At 41.5% G+C, this 18,481-nt stretch overlaps 1 protein-coding gene across 1 annotated transcript in view; it reads left to right on the top strand.

Annotated features, from left to right (window-relative positions):
- The first annotated feature begins 6,584 nt into the window (after positions 1-6,584).
- Positions 6,585-18,481, top strand: part of LOC124716985 (chymotrypsin-like protease CTRL-1) — a 143,118-nt gene continuing 131,221 nt past the window's right edge. Inside the window, exon 1 of the mRNA XM_047243588.1 lies at positions 6,585-6,693. Within this exon, the coding sequence (XP_047099544.1) occupies positions 6,648-6,693 (46 nt within the window). The 5' untranslated portion in view covers positions 6,585-6,647. The remainder of the gene's footprint in view (positions 6,694-18,481) is intronic.

Below are 18,481 nucleotides of genomic sequence, written 5' to 3'. Positions count from 1 at the left end.
AAAACTTAGTCCTCGAATTTGTACATGTGCAGTAGTGTCACTCACTATGAAACGTGCCCCAAATTTTTAATTATCACAATGGTGATACATGACGGTAGTATGCTTTATCACACAATGGCTTTACAAGCCTTGCTACAGACTGCATGTTTCTGATTGCTGCATAATGTACTCCAGGAAGATGTATGCAACTTCAGTACCAGCAGTGTGAGATATCTTCATTTTCTGTCCTCCCATGTCCTCTTCTTCATCACATTCATCATAACTTTCATGTACACTTTTGATTAGTACTCGGCAGCAATGGATTACTGCGAAGAATCTCAGGTCAGCTTATCTCTAATTTCGAGTTTCTGTTTGAGATCTAGCATAATTTTGTTTCCTTTTAGAAGCTGTGATACTGAACCACGAAGACAGCCTCAATTGCAAACACCTATAGCACTGTTTAACATTGTAATTGACTAACAATATCCTTATACACAAGAATTGAGCAACTAGAGACTAGATGTGGGACAGATTACTGATGTTAGTGAGAGTTTAGTATACTTGGACACTGAGGATGTTGATATAAACATTCTGGTTCATGATCACAGTAACATGAATGAGTGGGCCTAAGTTATGGTTCAAAAAACATCCCAAAACAACACAGGACCTCATTCGATCTGAAATACACGCTTCACACACTGCCGGTTAACCATCTCATTGGCCTGTTGATGCACTCAGTGCCTCGGACCATTTAGAAAGAGGCACAATCACGACTTGTCAGACTGTGCTATGTGTCTCCAGTTAACCTGTGTCCAGTGTATCTGTCATATAACTGGGTATGTAGTAAAGGTGTGAGTGAATAGCTCTCTGCTAGAGGTGTGCGGAGGTGCAGACACTCTAGGCAGCCAATCTGTTGCCAAAACTCTTTATTAAGAAACATACATTAACATAGAGCAGTGTATATGCAGCAACCGGTGGGCAATGTCCCTGGGACAGGATTGTGCTGTTGAAGATGCACCGGCAGCACAGGATAGGCCTGCGGGCAGTGATGAGACAGCCAGAAGGCAGGTCTGTGCAGGTGTGCCCAGCAGGACTGCCTGAGTGATAAACACGGAACTGCAGGCTGGAGACAGCGATCTGAAACAGCCCATTTTTCATATGATTTCAAAGCTAACTTGTTTCACTTGATTAAATGTTATGTCATTAGGTATTACCCATATATGTAATTTTCACTTTTGTGATCTGCAGTATGATTTTCAACAACTCCATGTCAAAGTATTCGCTAATGGTACATCCATCCACTGGTAGGAACATAAATCATTGATTTGTTTGATTGCAATTAGCACTATTCATTTACAAGCAATTGAGTAACAAAAAAGCACCAATTATAATTTATTTTACTGTCTTAGAAACCCATAACAACTCTGTTTGTCATACTGTCAGCTTACAATACTACTGTTTAACATAGCTACATCTAATTACTATGTAATTACTGTAATTCACAATAAAAAATGAATTGGGAATGTAAACAACGTGTTTATTTAGTCTATTGGATAATACATTGAAATGGCTTGTACATTAAAAAGTAATTTATTCATATTTGAAGCAGGAAACATGGTAAGAATACTTTGGGATAATGTAGTTTAGTGCAGTTAAAAAAAATTGGCATTGTTTATTTGAGTCATTTCGCTTATTTTTCCATGAAAAGGAGAGAGATGAATTTGGCCTTGTATCCTATTTAATGTATTTCAATTGTAACCACCAAATGATAACATTTTCTGTAATTTTTAACAACTTCTGTAAATGTAATTAACAAACCTACTACATCTAACAACGTTCCAACTGTCAGCAAATGTATATAATAGAAAAAACTCATTTACTACTTTGAGCACCTCATTTCCTAACCTAATACCCTCAGCATCACCTGATTTCATTCGACTACATTCTATTATCCTTGTTTTGCTTTTGTTGATGTTCATCTCATAACCTCCTTTCAAGACACTGTCCAATCCATTCAGCTGCTCTTCCAGGTCCTATGCTGTCTCTGACATAATTACAATGTCATCGGCGAACCTCAAAGTTTTTATTTCTTCTCCATGGATTTTATGACACCTTCAGAATTTGAAAGAGAGTATTCCAGTCAATGTTGTCAAAAGCTTTCTCTAAGTCTACAAATGCTAGAAATGTGGGTTTGCCTTTCCTTAATGTATTTTCTAAGATAGGTCGTAGGGTCAGTATTGCCTCACGTATTCCAACATTTGTACAGAATCCAAACTGATCTTCCATGAGGTCAGCTTCTACCAGTTTTTCCATTAGTCTGTACAGAATTTTTGTCAGTATTTTGCAGCTGTGACTTATTAAACTGATAGTTCGGTAATTTTCACACCTGTCAACACCTGCTTTCTTTGGAATTGGAATTATTATATTCTTCTTGAAGTCTGAGGGTATTTCGCCTGTCTCATACATCTTGCTCACTAGATGGCAGAGTTTTGTTAGGCCTGGCTCTTCCAAGGCTGTCAGCAGTTCTAATGGAATGTTGTCTACTCCCGGGGCCTCGTTTCGACTTAGGTCTTTCAGTGCTCTGTCAAACTCATCACGCAGTATCATATCTCCTATTTCGTCTTCATCTACATTCTGTTCCATTTCTATAATATTGTCCTCAAGAACATTGCTCTTGTATAGACCCTCTATATACTCCTTCCACCTTTCTGCTTTCCCTTCTTTGCTTTGAAACGGGTTTCCATCTGAGCTCTTGATATTCATGCAAGTGGTTCTCTTTTCTCCAAAGGTCTCTTTAATTTTCCTGTAGGCAGTATCTAATGATATACACCTCTACATCATTACATTTGTCCTCTAGCCATACCTGCTTAGCCATTTTGCACTTCCTGTCGATCTCATTTGTGAGACGTTTGTATGCCTTTTCGCCTGCTTCATTTACTGCATTTTTATATTTTCTCCTTTCATCAATTAAATTCAATATCTCTTGTATTACCCAAGGATTTGTATTAGTTGAAGTTAGCTAATCACACATTTAAATAAACATCGCCTTACAGTCTACTACGGACCATGTGTTCGTTTAATAAAGTTCTCTGAACGTCATCTAGGTCATTTCGGGTTTTTTTCACGGGTCAGTAAAAATCACCCTCTATCTTAGTACAGAGCGGGACACGAACCTAATTCCTTCAGCACTGTAATACAATGTAATGTTAACTATGCCGTAGCGTATGATTTTAGGCTTTTGTCTTGGGTATCATAGTTATCTCGACGGCTTATATAAACGATGCATCATTAACTGATATTTAATGGTAAGGGCGAGGTGTTTGTGATAAATCTTCAGCGTGCTGTTACCTTTAAACGGCATACTGCAAGGTATAATACAGAACAGCTAAATACGCTAAAATACGAGGGAAAGCCAAAAAGTAAAGGGACTTTTGAGAAAAGGAATATTTACTTTAATGATAAAAATCTGAAACATACATTATTTTTCTACAGAACCTTCCTGCATTCCAAAGCACTTTGTCCAACGTTTCACAAGTTTTTTGGTTGCACGTGTAATCAATTTTGCACCGCAACAATGATTTATGCATCGGTTGCAAATATTCCTTCCATGAGTGCTTTCTTCAATGGTCCAAACATATGGAAATCGCTTGGAGCCAGGTCTGGACTATGTGGCGAGTGTTCCAGCAATTCGAATCCCAACTCATTTACTGATTCGGCTGTCCGTCTGGTAGAATGTGGCCGAGTGTTATCTTGCTGAAGAATGTCACCTATTCGAAGGTTTCCACGACGTTTGGATCAGATAATAAGTTTCAGTCTGGTTTGTAACACATCACAATACTTCTCAATGCTCACAGTTTCGCCTCTTGGGCTGAAATGGCCCACAGCTTTCATGTCCCACAGCAGAGTTAGCATAATCTTACCAGCTGATGGTTGACGTTTAAATTTCTTAACTTCCACTAATGATGGGTGTTCCTGAACCATGCTCGCAGCCTTACTTTCTGCTTCATGATTATGCACCATGTTTCCTCCACAGTAACGATTTGCTGCAAAAATCCATCTCCCTCAAGATGATAACGGGCCAGTCGTTTACTAGAGCTGTCCATCCTTTGCGCCTTATACTGCGGTGACAATTCTTCCGGTATCCACTTTGTACACACTTTCCGAAAATTTAGCTTGTCGTGTAAGATGTAATTCGCTGAACCATGTCCACTGTGATACGTCTATTTTTCATCACCATACACTCAACTATTTCGAAATTGCCCTCAGTTCTTGACGTCGATGGGCTGCCCGATCTTTCCTCGTCACATAGAGAAGTTCTTCCCTGTTTGAATTGCTCTATCCATTTGCAGATCTTGTTTCGCCATAAACAACCATCGCCATACTGCGCTTGCATTCACCTGTTGAACATCTCCCGGAAACAAAAAAGTGAATCACCACTCCGATTTCGTCCTTGGAGGTTCTGCCATGTTCCGCTGTCTGCTACAATACGTCAGTTCTTGACGTCGATGGGCTGCCCGATCTTTCCTCGTCACATAGAGAAGTTCTTCCCTGTTTGAATTGCTCTATCCATTTGCAGATCTTGTTTCGCCATAAACAACCATCGCCATACTGCGCTTGCATTCACCTGTTGAACATCTCCCGGAAACAAAAAAGTGAATCACCACTCCGATTTCGTCCTTGGAGGTTCTGCCATGTTCCGCTGTCTGCTACAATACGTCTAACGTGGGAATGAGAGTGACGCGTTGTATAAAATTATTGCCACAACAGTACTCCAGCCCTGGATACTAGCAGTGTTACTAAGCCTTAAGCCGTCGGTACACGGACCGTGCTGTCGAACGTTAACGTTGAGCGTGCCAAGTTCAACGTGCTGCTGAACGCTCAGGAACGATGCTACTTGTGCATACAGTATGTGGGCCCTAACGTGGTATACGCGATCGCAACGCATTCCAGCGGCAGTTTGAGGTATGTTTCTAGTTCGTACGTCACACTGTTTACTCAGCGGGCACGCGTAAAATTACCACATTAGCTCTATTAAAACGCACATTTCCTCCACCGTCCACGAAAAGGAAAGTACCATGTCCAATCAATAAGGACACAGGCTTATAAAAGTTCCATTACAAACAGTGCAGTACAAATATGGAGTACTTCTCCGCATAAGATAAACATTATTTCATCATCATCATTCCCACATTTTAGGAAAACCCCAAGGTCACTTTTACTTGATCACTGTTCCTACCCAGTAGCAGAATCTTTGCAACATGTGAATTACGAAGCGTAAAAGAGAAAGGAACAAAATATCTTTATACAAGTAGTGCAAGCTGTCCTGTAGATTAAGCCAATCGAACAAAGTCAACCCTCAAAAAAAGGTGGTCTTATGTTTACATAACATCAAATATTATAGCATATACTTATATTAAACTAATAATAAAGTATTAGAACCTAATAAAAACGCGAATGTTAGGAAAAAAAATTCGGAAGTGTTAAGACGCGAACCACCGCCTCAACAAAACTCATTATTGGACAGAGACGCTACACATTACGCTTTTTTTCCCCATTTTGTTCAGTATTGTTAGTTACGTTCGGTCTGGGCGGACGTCAGAAGACATCGTTTCAGGTTGATCGTTGATTCCTTCACTCAGAACACGCTGAGCTACCGTGCCGGCTAAACATGCTCCTTGTGCTTAATCATATTATGTTACCTCTTACTGAAAACGTTAATCGTAGATAATTATGTTACTAATTGAAATTTAATTATAACAAATTGTACCAAGAACAATGCGTTTTGGGTGGATCTTCAGTGTGTCGCTGCATTCAAATAGCCTACTCTCATAATACGCAAGTTACAATAATTCTTTTGCCACGAATATGATGTTTCTCATTTTATTGGAACGAATCACACAACTAACAACGGGTTTTCCAGTGATTCTCAATTTGCTGGTGCTCAGAAACGGCATATATACATATAGACTTGAAGTGAATTCCAATACGGCGCCTCATAACTGTGTACTGAAGGGAGACGACGTGCGTGTGACGTAGGTGGCGTTGTGCCATCTTATTGGTCGACGCTCAGACGCACGCTCAGAATATCTGACATGCCAGAAATCGCTCTGCACGTTCGGAAAGATTCCCGAACGTGCTATTCCATGCTGTGACGTCAGAAACTCGGCACGCTCAATGCTCAATGTTCGGATGCACGGTCCGTTTGCCGACGGCTTTACGGCCAGAAATTGCAAAAGTCTCTTTACGTTTTGACTTCCCCTCGTACATACGGAGCCTGCCGCACCGAGTCGCTACCGTCTGGAACAGATGACTGTTGCAGATTTTACGTCTTCAAATGTGGACGGCCGTTAAGCGGATTTGAACCGTCATCTTCCCGAACGCCAGTCCAGTGTGCTAATCAATGTGCCATGTTGCTCTGTTGTGGATTATGAAGTACAGTTTTCTGCACGTTATGCAAGGTAGTGCGGGGAATTCCCGAAGTGGTGACACTATTTGCTATCTGCGTCCGTATCAAACGCGGAAGGTCGTACAGGTGACGTGCGAGCGTGCCCAGCGGCCAGGGGCATTCTGGGCTGTCTGATGGCACGCTTCCTGTACCGGATGGCACAGCAGCACATCCTTTTGTTCCGGTCGCGCATTGTTTGGCGGAGCTCGGTCCAGTCGCCGCCATGATCAGCTGTGGAGTGGTCCTTTTGCTGGCCAGCGCTGCTGTCGGTAAGAGACTTAAGAAACCACACACTTCTGTCACATTCTAACAGTCGCGACACTCCGTCCCGTTTTTGTTACCCCCAGCGTTAGCAGCATCCCAAACGGCTGCAGGTTCGAATCCTGCCTCGGGCGCGAATGTGTGTGATGTCCTTAGGTTAGTTAGGTTCAAGTATTTCTAAGTTCTGGGGGACAGATGACCTCAGATGTTAAGTACCATAGTGCCCAGAGCCATCTGAACCAGCCCCAAACGGTCAGCAAGCGACACTTCCGAATACGTTATTGGACGAGTGCGAATACCAACGTTTATGTTGATTTGTAACATAGTTTTTACACTAGGGAGAGTGGGTAATGCCACAAAAATCGACAATAACTAAAAAATTACACCACATTTGTGATTAATTAGTTTCGTTAAGCATGGGAGATACGAAAGGTGAATTACAGGACAGTTTACTTACGGTTCTCGTGTAATATACAGACATTTATTTACTGAATAACGTCGTTTTCCTTTAATAACAAAAAATTGCTAGTAAATACTAGGAGACCTGAGATTTTAGAGAAAGACGTTGTATACCTATCCAACGATGCAGAGTTTTGTTCCCTACACTTTCGGCGAAATCAGTGAAAGTAGAAACGTCTATCGAATGTAATGCCTACATTACTTAACGTATCAAATAGGTCATAACAACTGTAGTGTAAGGTAAATCTCACAGGTGTGTAATAAATCGTCTCAACGCAAGAGAAATCAATTCCACAATTGTTGCTAAACCTGGGCCACAAACGGCAAGAATCTTCGACATATTCGCTTTTGAAGCAAAAGTTATTACGTTTAGGAAACGACTCGTGTACTAGAAAGTCGAGTGAAGTGTAAGAAAGGGTGAATTACTAAAAAAATTTAAGTGCCAAGTAAAGTGCCCGTGATAATAATAACAGACAACAACAGAAATGTATGCTTCTCATGCATGAAATGGGCCGGCCTCTGTGACCGAGCGGTTCTAGGCGCTTCAGTCTGGAACCGCGCGACCGCGACGGTCGCAGGTTCGAATCCTGCCTCGGGCATGGATGTGTGTGATGTCCTTAGGTTAGTTAGGTTTAAGTAGTTCTAAGTTCTAGGGGACTGATGACCTCCAATGTTAAGTCCCATAGTGCTCAGAGCCATTTGAACCATGCATGAAATGTGCTTATATTCTCTTGCTTTCAGCGAAGTAAGTTGCAGATGCAGACGTATTCGAAAGTATTACTTCATGAATGACTTGTAGCTTATGTCATTAAATCGGTGTGTTTCGGCTGTTTTTATATGTATTTCATGATGCTTCATATCTCTTGGTAATTTACTAACGTATGGAACGCAAAAAGTATAACAACTATTCCGTTAGTTAAGCATGTGATTGTCTACTTCCTCTCAGCTTGGAGCGCTAGTGCCGCTCCAGTTGTCAAACTGTAACTAACTTTCGCGCCAGTGAGTGTCGTCACTATTTATTAGACTGTGGTTCAATCGCACAGTGATGCGCAGGATGTGCGCAACACTTGCGCATTCACGATCGATTGCTGTTTCATTGGCCACAATAACTGCAATCGGATCGTATTCAACTTCCAGTTACGTTGCTGAAAAAATAAAATAAAATAAAATCTGTGTGTGTATGTAGTTCGATTTCGCGTCCTAGATTTTTTCCTGGAAACATCGGGATAAAATCATAACAAATGTTTCGTATTAATAAGTAATTCAATTGTCAATATCTTTAATACAACGGTTACATAGAGTAGTATAATGGTTGCAGGGCAGGCGAATGACGAGTTTGACTGTTGCTAGCCGCTTTATGCCCGATGAGACAGTCACGTAATCACTCAGCGTCATATTTTTATTTCCGTTTCGACGCAGCCGTAGCACTTGCATATATGTGAATGACTTTCCGCTTAACATTCAAAAAGAAAAATTGGAGCTTTCTGCAGACGATGCTAGTGTTGTAACAAACCCCATCTGAGAGAAAACAGAGGATTAAGTAAATGATATTTTCCAAAGAATTATTAAGTGGTTCTCTGATAGTAAAATGACCCTAAATCTTGAGAAAAAACACTGCATTCGATTCTGTACAACAAGCAAAGTCGTACCAACAAATGTGTAGGACGCGAGCGGGAGTCAGTAACTAGGGTAGAATGCTCCAAATTTTTAGGTGTACATATTGACGGAAACTTGAACTGGAAGAAGCATATTACTGATCGTCTCAAACACTTAACTACAGGAACTTTAGCTCTTCGTACAATTGTTAATCTTGGAAACAAACGTATGAACGTCCCGATGTATTTTGCGTATTCCCACTCAATAATGTTTTACGGAATGATTTTGTGGGATAACTTAGAAAGAAAGTATTGACTACACAAAAGCTAGCAGTAAGCATAAAATGTGGTGTTCACCCATGTACGTCATTTTAGTACCTCTTCAAGGAGTCGTATGAGACGAAACCTATCATTATATTGTAATTTGCAATTTAATACGTATTTTCACTTATATTCAAGCGAATAATTGTATCGTCTCTCTTTTCGTTATACGAGGGTCGTTCAATAAGTAACGCCCCACATTTTTTTTTCATAACGTGTTTATTGTTAAGAGTCAGACTTTGGTGACAATATACATCAACATGTCCATGTCCTATTTTTCTAAGTAGTCTCCATCATGTTCTATGGCCGTACGCCAACGTTATGAAAGAGTATGTATTTCCCTGCTGGTAAAAGCTCTTGCCCTGTTGGCGTAACCGTGTTTTCACTCCATGACTGACATTCTCGTCATCTCCAAAGTGTGTTTCCTGCAGAGAATCTTTAAGCGGCCCAAAGAGATGGAAGTCCGACGATGTCAGGTGTGGACTGTAGGGTGGATGAGGCATGATGTCCAACCCAATTAAGCGATGTGTTCCTGGGTTCTCAGACTTGTATGTGGGCGTGCATTATCGTGTTGGAGCAAGATTTCTGCTGGATTCTTGTCCGATCACTCACGTCGGAAACGGTTCTTGAGTTTAATCAGAGTCTTCACATATACCTCTGAATTGATAGTTCACCCTCTTGACATCACATACACGAGAATGATGCCATCACAATCCCAGAAGACTGTCACCATGACTTATCCCGCGGAGGGGGTTGTCTCGAATTTCTTCTTTTGAGGTGAATGAGGATGATGTGACTCCATGGACTGTCTTTCTGTTTCCAGCGCAAAGTGGAGCATCCAGCTTTCGTCCCTCGTAACGGTCCGTGACAGAAACGCCTCTGCATCGATCTCAAAACGCTCCAAAAATTCAGATGAAATGGTCTGTCTTTGAATCTTGCGGTCCGCTGTGAGCATTCGTGGCACCCATCGTGAGCACCTGTTTGAATATCCGAGAGTCTCGATCATTGCAGACGCACTACCAGTGCTGACCAGCAACTGAAGAGTCAATTGTCGAGTTGTGATGCGCCGGTCGGCACGAATAATGGCATCCGTACGATTCAGCATGTCCGAAGCAGTGGCTGTGGCAGGACGTCCCGAGCGTGGCTGATCATAGAATTCTGTTTCTGCATTTCCTGAGACTGCTACTTCTGTTACCCATCACCCAACTGTACACCTATCAATTGCAGCATTGCCATACACAGCACACAAACTTTTATGGATGTTCACCACTGTTTCTTTTTCTGCACTCAAGAATTCAATAACAGCACGCTGCACGTAACGTGAGTCGTATGTAGACGCCATTTTGACGCTGTACTACGGCTCTGCTACCTACCAGAACGGTTCGAAACTTCACCGGTGCACAGAACAAACATCAAATTTGAAGCATCAAAAAGGACGTTACTCTATGTATATCAATGGCTTTTTTAAAAAAAAATGTCGAGCATTATTTATTGGACGACCCTCCTACTAGTGCTCTGCAAGCTCTTCACAATGACACCTTGCTAAACTCATTTTCACACTCCACTAAGTATTATACAAAGCTAATTCATAACGATCACGCACAAGCGCCTATGCTGGTACCATTTTTTAAAAATTTATTGGCTTTCAGTATGTGCTCATACAGCTATCTCAACACTAGGAAAGTGATTCTATAGTTTGATTAGACAATGCAGATTATACATTAGTGTAAGTCGTACCCTGATACGAAGTTACGTGGGCTTAACAAAGGACAGATTCCGACATAAAACAAAATTTGCATCGGCAGTATAATGAGACATGTAAACACTGGTACGATGACGCCCGGAAGCAAAACAAATGCTGCGCGACAAACACGTACGTAGTGATGTGTCCGTTGTAGATTCCATCACTTTTCACGCTTTATTAGTCTCGTAGTTATAACGATTCAGATCTGACGGTACTTTGTCACGTAAGAATGTTCGAACGGTGAGCTAGCAGACTTTTTCACGACGTAGAGCTGACATACTTCACCTGTGTCTATTCACATTGTCTTGTGGCATTATATTCTGGCGCAATTCTTACCTGAGGAGGAAAGTGTTCATAGAATAGAAAAGTGCATTGACCCTGGAAATAACAAGGAGGGACGGCGAAGGGGCTACTTTATGCCCACCTTTTGAAAATGTAATCTAGTCATGTACTTTATATCTCAAAAATTTAAAAAAAATATGTATTGCTTGTAATGATTTCTTATACCAGATTCCTAATTTTTTTAAATTTGTCAGTAAAACTTAGCCCAAAATTTATACGTTCGTAGTGAAAGGGACTTTTCGCGACAAATGTAATATTCATATCTCCAAATTCAGGACCTTTCTTACACATCTATACGCTGTAAAAACATGTGACAATTAACGAAATCTGTTTTTTAAAATTTTTTTTTGTGGTGACCATTAAGTAACCCTCCCGCAACATCAAGGAGTTGTGCGACATAAACGAAAGTTAGCAGGCGTGTTTCTACATATGAAAGATGACGTCTATACAGATTTAGCGCCAGTTGCGTTAAGAGTGGCGCTGGTAACGCCATTATGAAGATGCAAATTAGGTTTACTTTAAATACACGCTGTAAGTTAGTGAGCGTTAGTTATCTCTGGGATTAAACATGGTGATGTGACTGATGTGACGTTAGTCAAGAATGCCTTTAAGGGGACAAAGACGCCATTATCAACACCTCACTGAGTTTTACATTAACCTGTGATCTAGCAATGTTAATCACTTAAATATGTCACCTAGACAAATGTATTCCCGAAATTTCGTAACTCTACATTTATTACTTTTTGTGTATGATTCGCTTATCCTTCACTACTGTGAACTTTGACTCGTTTCACTTCCCCGAAATTTCTTTTTCTTGCTGGGATCAACTGAATGCGATGAATGATTGAAAGAATGTATTCTGTTTCAGTGGTACAAATGTGTTTCTAAAAATCTTACTCTCGCTGTTTCCCATGTTTCATTTGACCAGACCTAATCAAATCCAACCATTCATTATCGTATAAACATCCTGTTTTCATCCCTGTAATGCGATGATGTAGCTTCGCCTAAGAGAAAACAGACGTTTTCAGTCAAATGATGTTCCATCTTTTTGTCGTGAAGCTGTTGGCCTCTCCATCATTGACGTTATTTTGTTTTATTATCCTCAATGCTATTTTCCTACTACCCATCTGGACTAAGCTAAGTTCTTAGAGACGCTACTTAGTCATTTTTGTCCAATTTTTTTTCATTTCGTAGGTAGATGTTTCGTTGTTGACTTCGGACCTAGTGGGTTCGCTTTGTTTTCGATACTACTATCCCTGTTATTATCATTCATTTAATAATGTATGATTTCACTTGCTGAATTTGAGGGCTACTCCGGATTACTGCAAGTTGCTCGAAGAGCAGTCCAAGTGATTAGGAAGACTTAGCTTAGCTCATCGTGAGATATTAGTTTCAGGCCGCCGTACGTTGTGAGAAAGGATTGTAACCACTATCCCATCTGGGCAGCTGTATTTACTTCGTTACTGGTTTGTCGCCCATTAGCCATTACCGGTAAATCTCCCAGCCCCGATTCTTTAAAAATTAAAACGCGTATGCGTGAAAAGCTTCAAACGTTTGATTACTTTGCAACTTATTAAATATGTCAGATATAAAGCGTTAAGCTTGTAAGCGAGAGGAAGTATAGAAAAGATCGAAATTATATTTCAAGTTTGCTGGAAGTCGCTAAATGCTCTCATTATCAAAGACTAGGTGACTAAGGTCAGAGTAATTTGCTCTCCATTTTAGGTAAATGCTAGTTTTTCACGTATCTTAATGTTTATGACGTCACGTCTACTGAACTGTGTGTCTAGTACAATGATATAATTTTGCAGATACATTCGGTGATATATGTGGATATTTTCTGCAAAATGTGCTAGGAATACAGCAATACAGAAGTAAAAAATTAATAAGTCATGAACGTTGCTAAAGTTTTACTGCATAAACAGCGAAAATGTAATAAGTGATAAACTCATGGTGGCTGTAATTTAACATGACGCAAAAAAAACCATGAGGTACATTTATATTTGAAAAAAATACTATATTTAACTACGAAAATTTAATTAACGTACAAAATGTTACTTATTTGGTCTTAGACAAATTGAAAAGAGACATCATATTTATTGAAGGCAAATATTTCCTGTCACAAGAATTTATATTATTAATATTGAGTTTTAACTTTTCTTGCAATACAAAAAACACAGTTAAATAATTTTTAATTCCAGAAATAAACTTTAAATTGATGTACAATCTTAAAGAATGTAAAGCACAATTGAGTCCTTTTTGGAAGTGTGCAGAAATTTATAGAAATTCACTGATTTGTAATATCTGTTCTCTCCTTAATTGTTTATTAATTTTGACCAAACAAGCTTGTAGGTGGAGAAGATTCTCTCAGTGGAAGCAGCACTGACGGGGCAAGACATAAGGCTTTTCACGAAAGTAATATATCCTGTTGATACCTTTCCTTTCTCTTTTTTTTTTTTTTTTTTGCTGTTTTCGGCTCAGTTATCTTCCATCCTTTGTTGGGATGGATCTGTGCTACAATTGCGTCAGAAAACGTAGTGGCACACTCAGCAATGTAAGAGACGTAATACCTGTAATTCACGCAGGATTTCATCTCTATGAGCCAGTTTTATGCACTTTCTTCTTTTTCAGCAGTTAATCTTCTCCCTATTAATTTTGGATCTAGCGCATTAGCAAGATGGTGAACGGATTCGAGAGCTTGTTGCGTTTATTTATTATTAATTTTTTTTGTTACGTCCTTATAGTGTTCCGTATGAGGGCTTTCTAAAAGATCGAACAATAGTTCGACAGCTTGTGTTGCAAGAAATAAGGCTTTTCATGAAAGTAAAATATCCTGTTGATACCTTTCCTTTCTCTTTTTTTGCTGTTTTCAGCTCAGTTATCTTCCATCCTTTGTTGGGATGGAGCTGTGCTACAATTGCGTCAGAAAACGTAGTGGTACACTCAGCAATGTAAGAGACATAATACCTGCAATTCACTCAGGATTTCATCTCTATGAGCCAGTTTTCTGCACTTTCTTCTTGTTCAGCATCTAATCTTCTCCCTATTGGATCTAGCACATTAGCAAGATTGTTAACGGGTTCTAGAGCTTGTTGTGTTCATTTTTTTTTATTATTATGTCCTTATAGTGTTCCGTATGAGGGCTTTCTAAAAGATCGATCAATAGTTCGACTGTTGTGTAATATTTGTGCGGCCTGCTTGAAGAAGGTCCAGGACTCTACAAACATCTGACAGCTGCCTGAGAAGATGTGTGGCATTTATATAAATTACAACTATATGGAAGATTTTGCCAATTTTAGCAAGGACTTTTTCAGTGTGCTCTGTTACAGTTTCTTCATATGCAGAAAAAGTAGCTTTAAGAATGGGTTAGTGTTTTGAATAAATTGATCATAAGAATTTGAATTGAACTATCAAATTGTCAATACAAAGAAAATAAAAAAAACAGCAAACCCCATAAATAGCCGGCCGGGGTGGCCGAACGGTTCTAGGCGCTACAGTCTGGAACCGCACGACCGCTACGGTCGCAGGTTCGAATCCTGCCTCGGGCATGGATGTGTGTGATGTCCTTAGGTTAGTTAGGTTTAAGTAGTTCTAAGTTCTAGGGGACTTATGACCATAGATGTTGAGCCCCATAGTGCTCAGAGGCATTTGAACCATTTTTGAAAACCCATAAATAGCCAATTTAACTCATTGATTTTTTTTAGATATATGGGGTTTTCTCATCCCTGGATACACTTTTTTTCCTTTCACCATTTTGCAGTGGTGTCAGCGAGAAAAAGTTTGGTGAAAGTTTGAAATTAAGCGTAAAATTTGTACAGTTTTGAAATAGTCCCAATAATCGCGTGTCGTCAGTTACGTTACCTCAAGAAAAACGCACAGTTCCGAACTGTAGTACTTGTCTTGTTGTGTAAGCTTTTTAACATGAGATTGTACCTCTTGGTGAGTAGATTATGACACCATTATCAGTTCGGTCACTAATTATATTAAATACTAAAACTCAAACCTTTTTTTTTTGCTCCTGGATGCCGTTAACCTGTAGCAAGTACCATGAACCGGGTTAGCCATTTAGTAATCTGCTGTAGATCAATCGGCACATACAGTGTACAGGAAAGTAATTTTAGCGGAGGTCGAATAGCGCAAAATCTGCCATCTAACCGTATGTCCGCAATGAACTGTTGTGGAACAACCCGCGTGAAACGGCAGACTACCATACATGAGTGCGCTTGAGGTCAATACCGGTCAACAGCTGGTCGCTAGAATTTTTGAGGTGACGACAATCATTTGCACTACGCCAGGAATTATCGAGAATATCAGCCAATCTTTTCGTTGACGATGTCAGTGAGTAGTAACGTTGTATATTGTGAGCGTTTACTATCGAGAATGTGATACGAATAAATATGTGGTTAAATATTTAATTTTTGCTTTATTTTCCGTCAGCGTGTTTGTCTATAATCACTGATCTACGTCCGCTTCCGTATCGTAGCGGTAGCGTTTCCGCAGAACATGCAGGGGGCCCGGGTTCGATTCGCGGTAGCGGGCACGGTAGGTTCAAATGGTTCTGAGCACTATGGGACTTAACTTCTGAGGTTATCAGTCCCCTAGAACTTAGAACTACTTAAACCTAACTAATCTAAGGACGTCACACACATCCATGCCCGAGGCAGGATTCGAACCTGCGACCGTAGCGGTCGCGCGGCTCCAGACTGTAGCGCCTAGAACCGCTCGGCCTCCCCGGCCGGCGCGGGCACGGTAGCTCAGAGTGTTCGGTGAGAGAGTTCGCTATCCTCTGTAATAAAAAAACTGAGTGAACGGATCAATGACGAACCTGAACGGGTGTTATCGGACGTCCGCCCCGAACGAATTCAAAGAACAATATAGAACAAAAAAATTCCCGGCAGGGGACTGGGTGTTGTGTGTCCATCATCATTTTCATCATCATTGACCCGCAGGTCGCCGAAGTGACGTCAACTAAAAAGGTTCGCAGGAGAGCTTCTGTAAAGTTTGGAAGGTAGGAGTCGAGGTAATGGCAGAAGTAAAGCTGTGAGGAGTGGGCGTGAGTCGTGCTTGGGTAGCTCAGATGGTAGAGCACTTGCCCGCGAAAGGCAAACCCGAGTTCGAGTCTCGGTCTCGCACACAGTTTTAATCTGCCAGGAAGTTGCAGAGTGAAAATCTCATTCTGGTAAAAAGGACTTGCAATACGGCGGCCGAACTCCCCCCGCATGGGACCTCCCGGCCAACAATGCCATACGATCATTTCCATTGATCTACGTGTCAGAATAAATGTTCATTCACGCTGTCCACAGATTAGCGAAAATTAAAACACGTCGTCTTTATACTTCATTAGTACATAGTCCAGTGACTGTGGCTACCGCCTGTGTTCGAAGTCGGTCGCGCGGTTTAAGGCGCCATGTCACGGACTGCACGGCCCCTCCCGTCGGAGGTTCGAGTCCTCCCTCCGGTATTGGTGTGTTTGTTGTTCTTAGCATAAGTTAGTTTAAGTAGTGTGTAAGTTTAGGGACCGATGACCTATGCAGATTGATCCCTTAGCAATTCACACACATTCAAACATTTTTTTGTGTTTGAAGTCAACGTGAAGTAACCACTCATACAGCAGGTGGCAGCACTACCAGTGGATGGAATATGAAGCGTATCGGGGGAAGAGACAATAAGTGCAGTCGTCGTCGTAATGCGGAAACGAGCGATTTATCTGACGTCTGAAAAGGGAGCATCATTGGCTTTCGGCCAAGAGCGAAGGCATTTCCGAAACAGCTAAACTTGTAACCTGTTTGCATGCAGTTGTGCGTGCTGCTATCCAAAACCAGCGCTGAGGCCACTGCAGTGTACCATAGGCCATAGATGTCAGGGGTGAAGGACAGACGAATACGGGGGGCGTTTGAAAAGTCCGTGCAATAATAAAAACTACTTACGTATTTGGGGTGAACCTTTTTTATTTTTCGACATAGTCTCCTTTTAGACTTATACTCTTCGTCCAACGCCTAATTTGTTGATCCCTTCCGAATAATAGGAATTGTCCAAGTCTGATAGCCGGCACGGTAGCCTAGGATGCTCGGTCAGAGGGTTAGCTACCCTCTGCAATAAAATCCTAAGGGCCCACCACCGAGCGAGGTGGCGCAGTGGTTAGACACTGGACTCGCATTCGGGAGGACGACGGTTCAATCCCGCGTCCGGCCATCCTGATTTAGGTTTTCCGTGATTTCCCTAAATCGCTCCAGGCAAATGCCGGGATGGTTCCTTTGAAAGGGCACGGCTGACTTCCTTCCCCATCCTACCCTACTCCGATGAGACCGATGACCTCGCTGTCTGGTCTCATTCCCCAAAACCAACCAACCAACCAACCTAAGGGCCCGGGTTCGATTCCCGGCTGGGTCGGAGATTTTCTCCGCTCAGGGACTGGGTGTTGTGTTGTCCTAATGATCATCATTTCATCCCCATCGACGCGCAAGTCGCCGAAGAGCCGTCAAATCGAGAGACTTGCACCAGGCGAGCCGTCTACCCGGCGGGAGGCCTTCGTCACACGCCATTATTATTATTATTATTATTGTCCCGCCAGCCAATTCTTCAAATTGGGGAACAAATAGCAGTCCGAGGGAGCCAAGTCTGGAGAATAGGGAGGATGTGAAACGAGTTGGAATCCTATTTCCATTAATTTTGCGACCACGACTGCTGAGGTGTGTGCTGGTGCATTGTCGTGATGGAATAACACTTTTTTGAGATCCAATCGCTGGTGTTTTTCTTGCAGCTCGGTTTTCAAATGGTCCAATAACGATGAATAATACGCACCTGTAATAGTTTTACCCTTTTCCAGATAGACGATGAGGATTATTCCTTGCGAATCCCAAAAGACAGCCGCCATAACCTTTCCGGTTGAAGGACTGGTTCAATTGGCTCTGAGCACTATGGGACTCAACTTCTGAGGTCATCAGTCCCCTAGAACTTAAACCTAACTAACCTAAGGACATCACACACATCCATGCCCGAGGCAGGATTCGAACCTGCGACCGTAGAGGTCTCGCGGTTCCAGAGTGCAGCGCCTAGAACCGCACGGCCACTTCGGCCGGCGAAGGACTGGTCTTCGCCTTTTTTTGGTGCTGATTCTCCCGTGACAACCCATTGTTTAGATTGTTGTTTCCTCTCAGGAGTATAATAATGTATCTATGTTTCATCCACAGTGACGAAACGACGCTTAAAGTCCTGTGGATTCTTCCTGAACAGCTGCAAACCTTCCTTGTAACACTTCACACGATTCCGTTTTTGGTCAAGTGTGAGCAATCGCAGAACCCATCTTGCGGATAGCTTTCTCACGTCCAAATGTTT

Source organism: Schistocerca piceifrons, chromosome 9, assembly GCF_021461385.2.
Source record: "Schistocerca piceifrons isolate TAMUIC-IGC-003096 chromosome 9, iqSchPice1.1, whole genome shotgun sequence".
Lineage (NCBI taxonomy): Eukaryota > Metazoa > Arthropoda > Insecta > Orthoptera > Acrididae > Schistocerca > Schistocerca piceifrons.
This window is presented reverse-complemented; position numbering and strand designations above follow the sequence as displayed.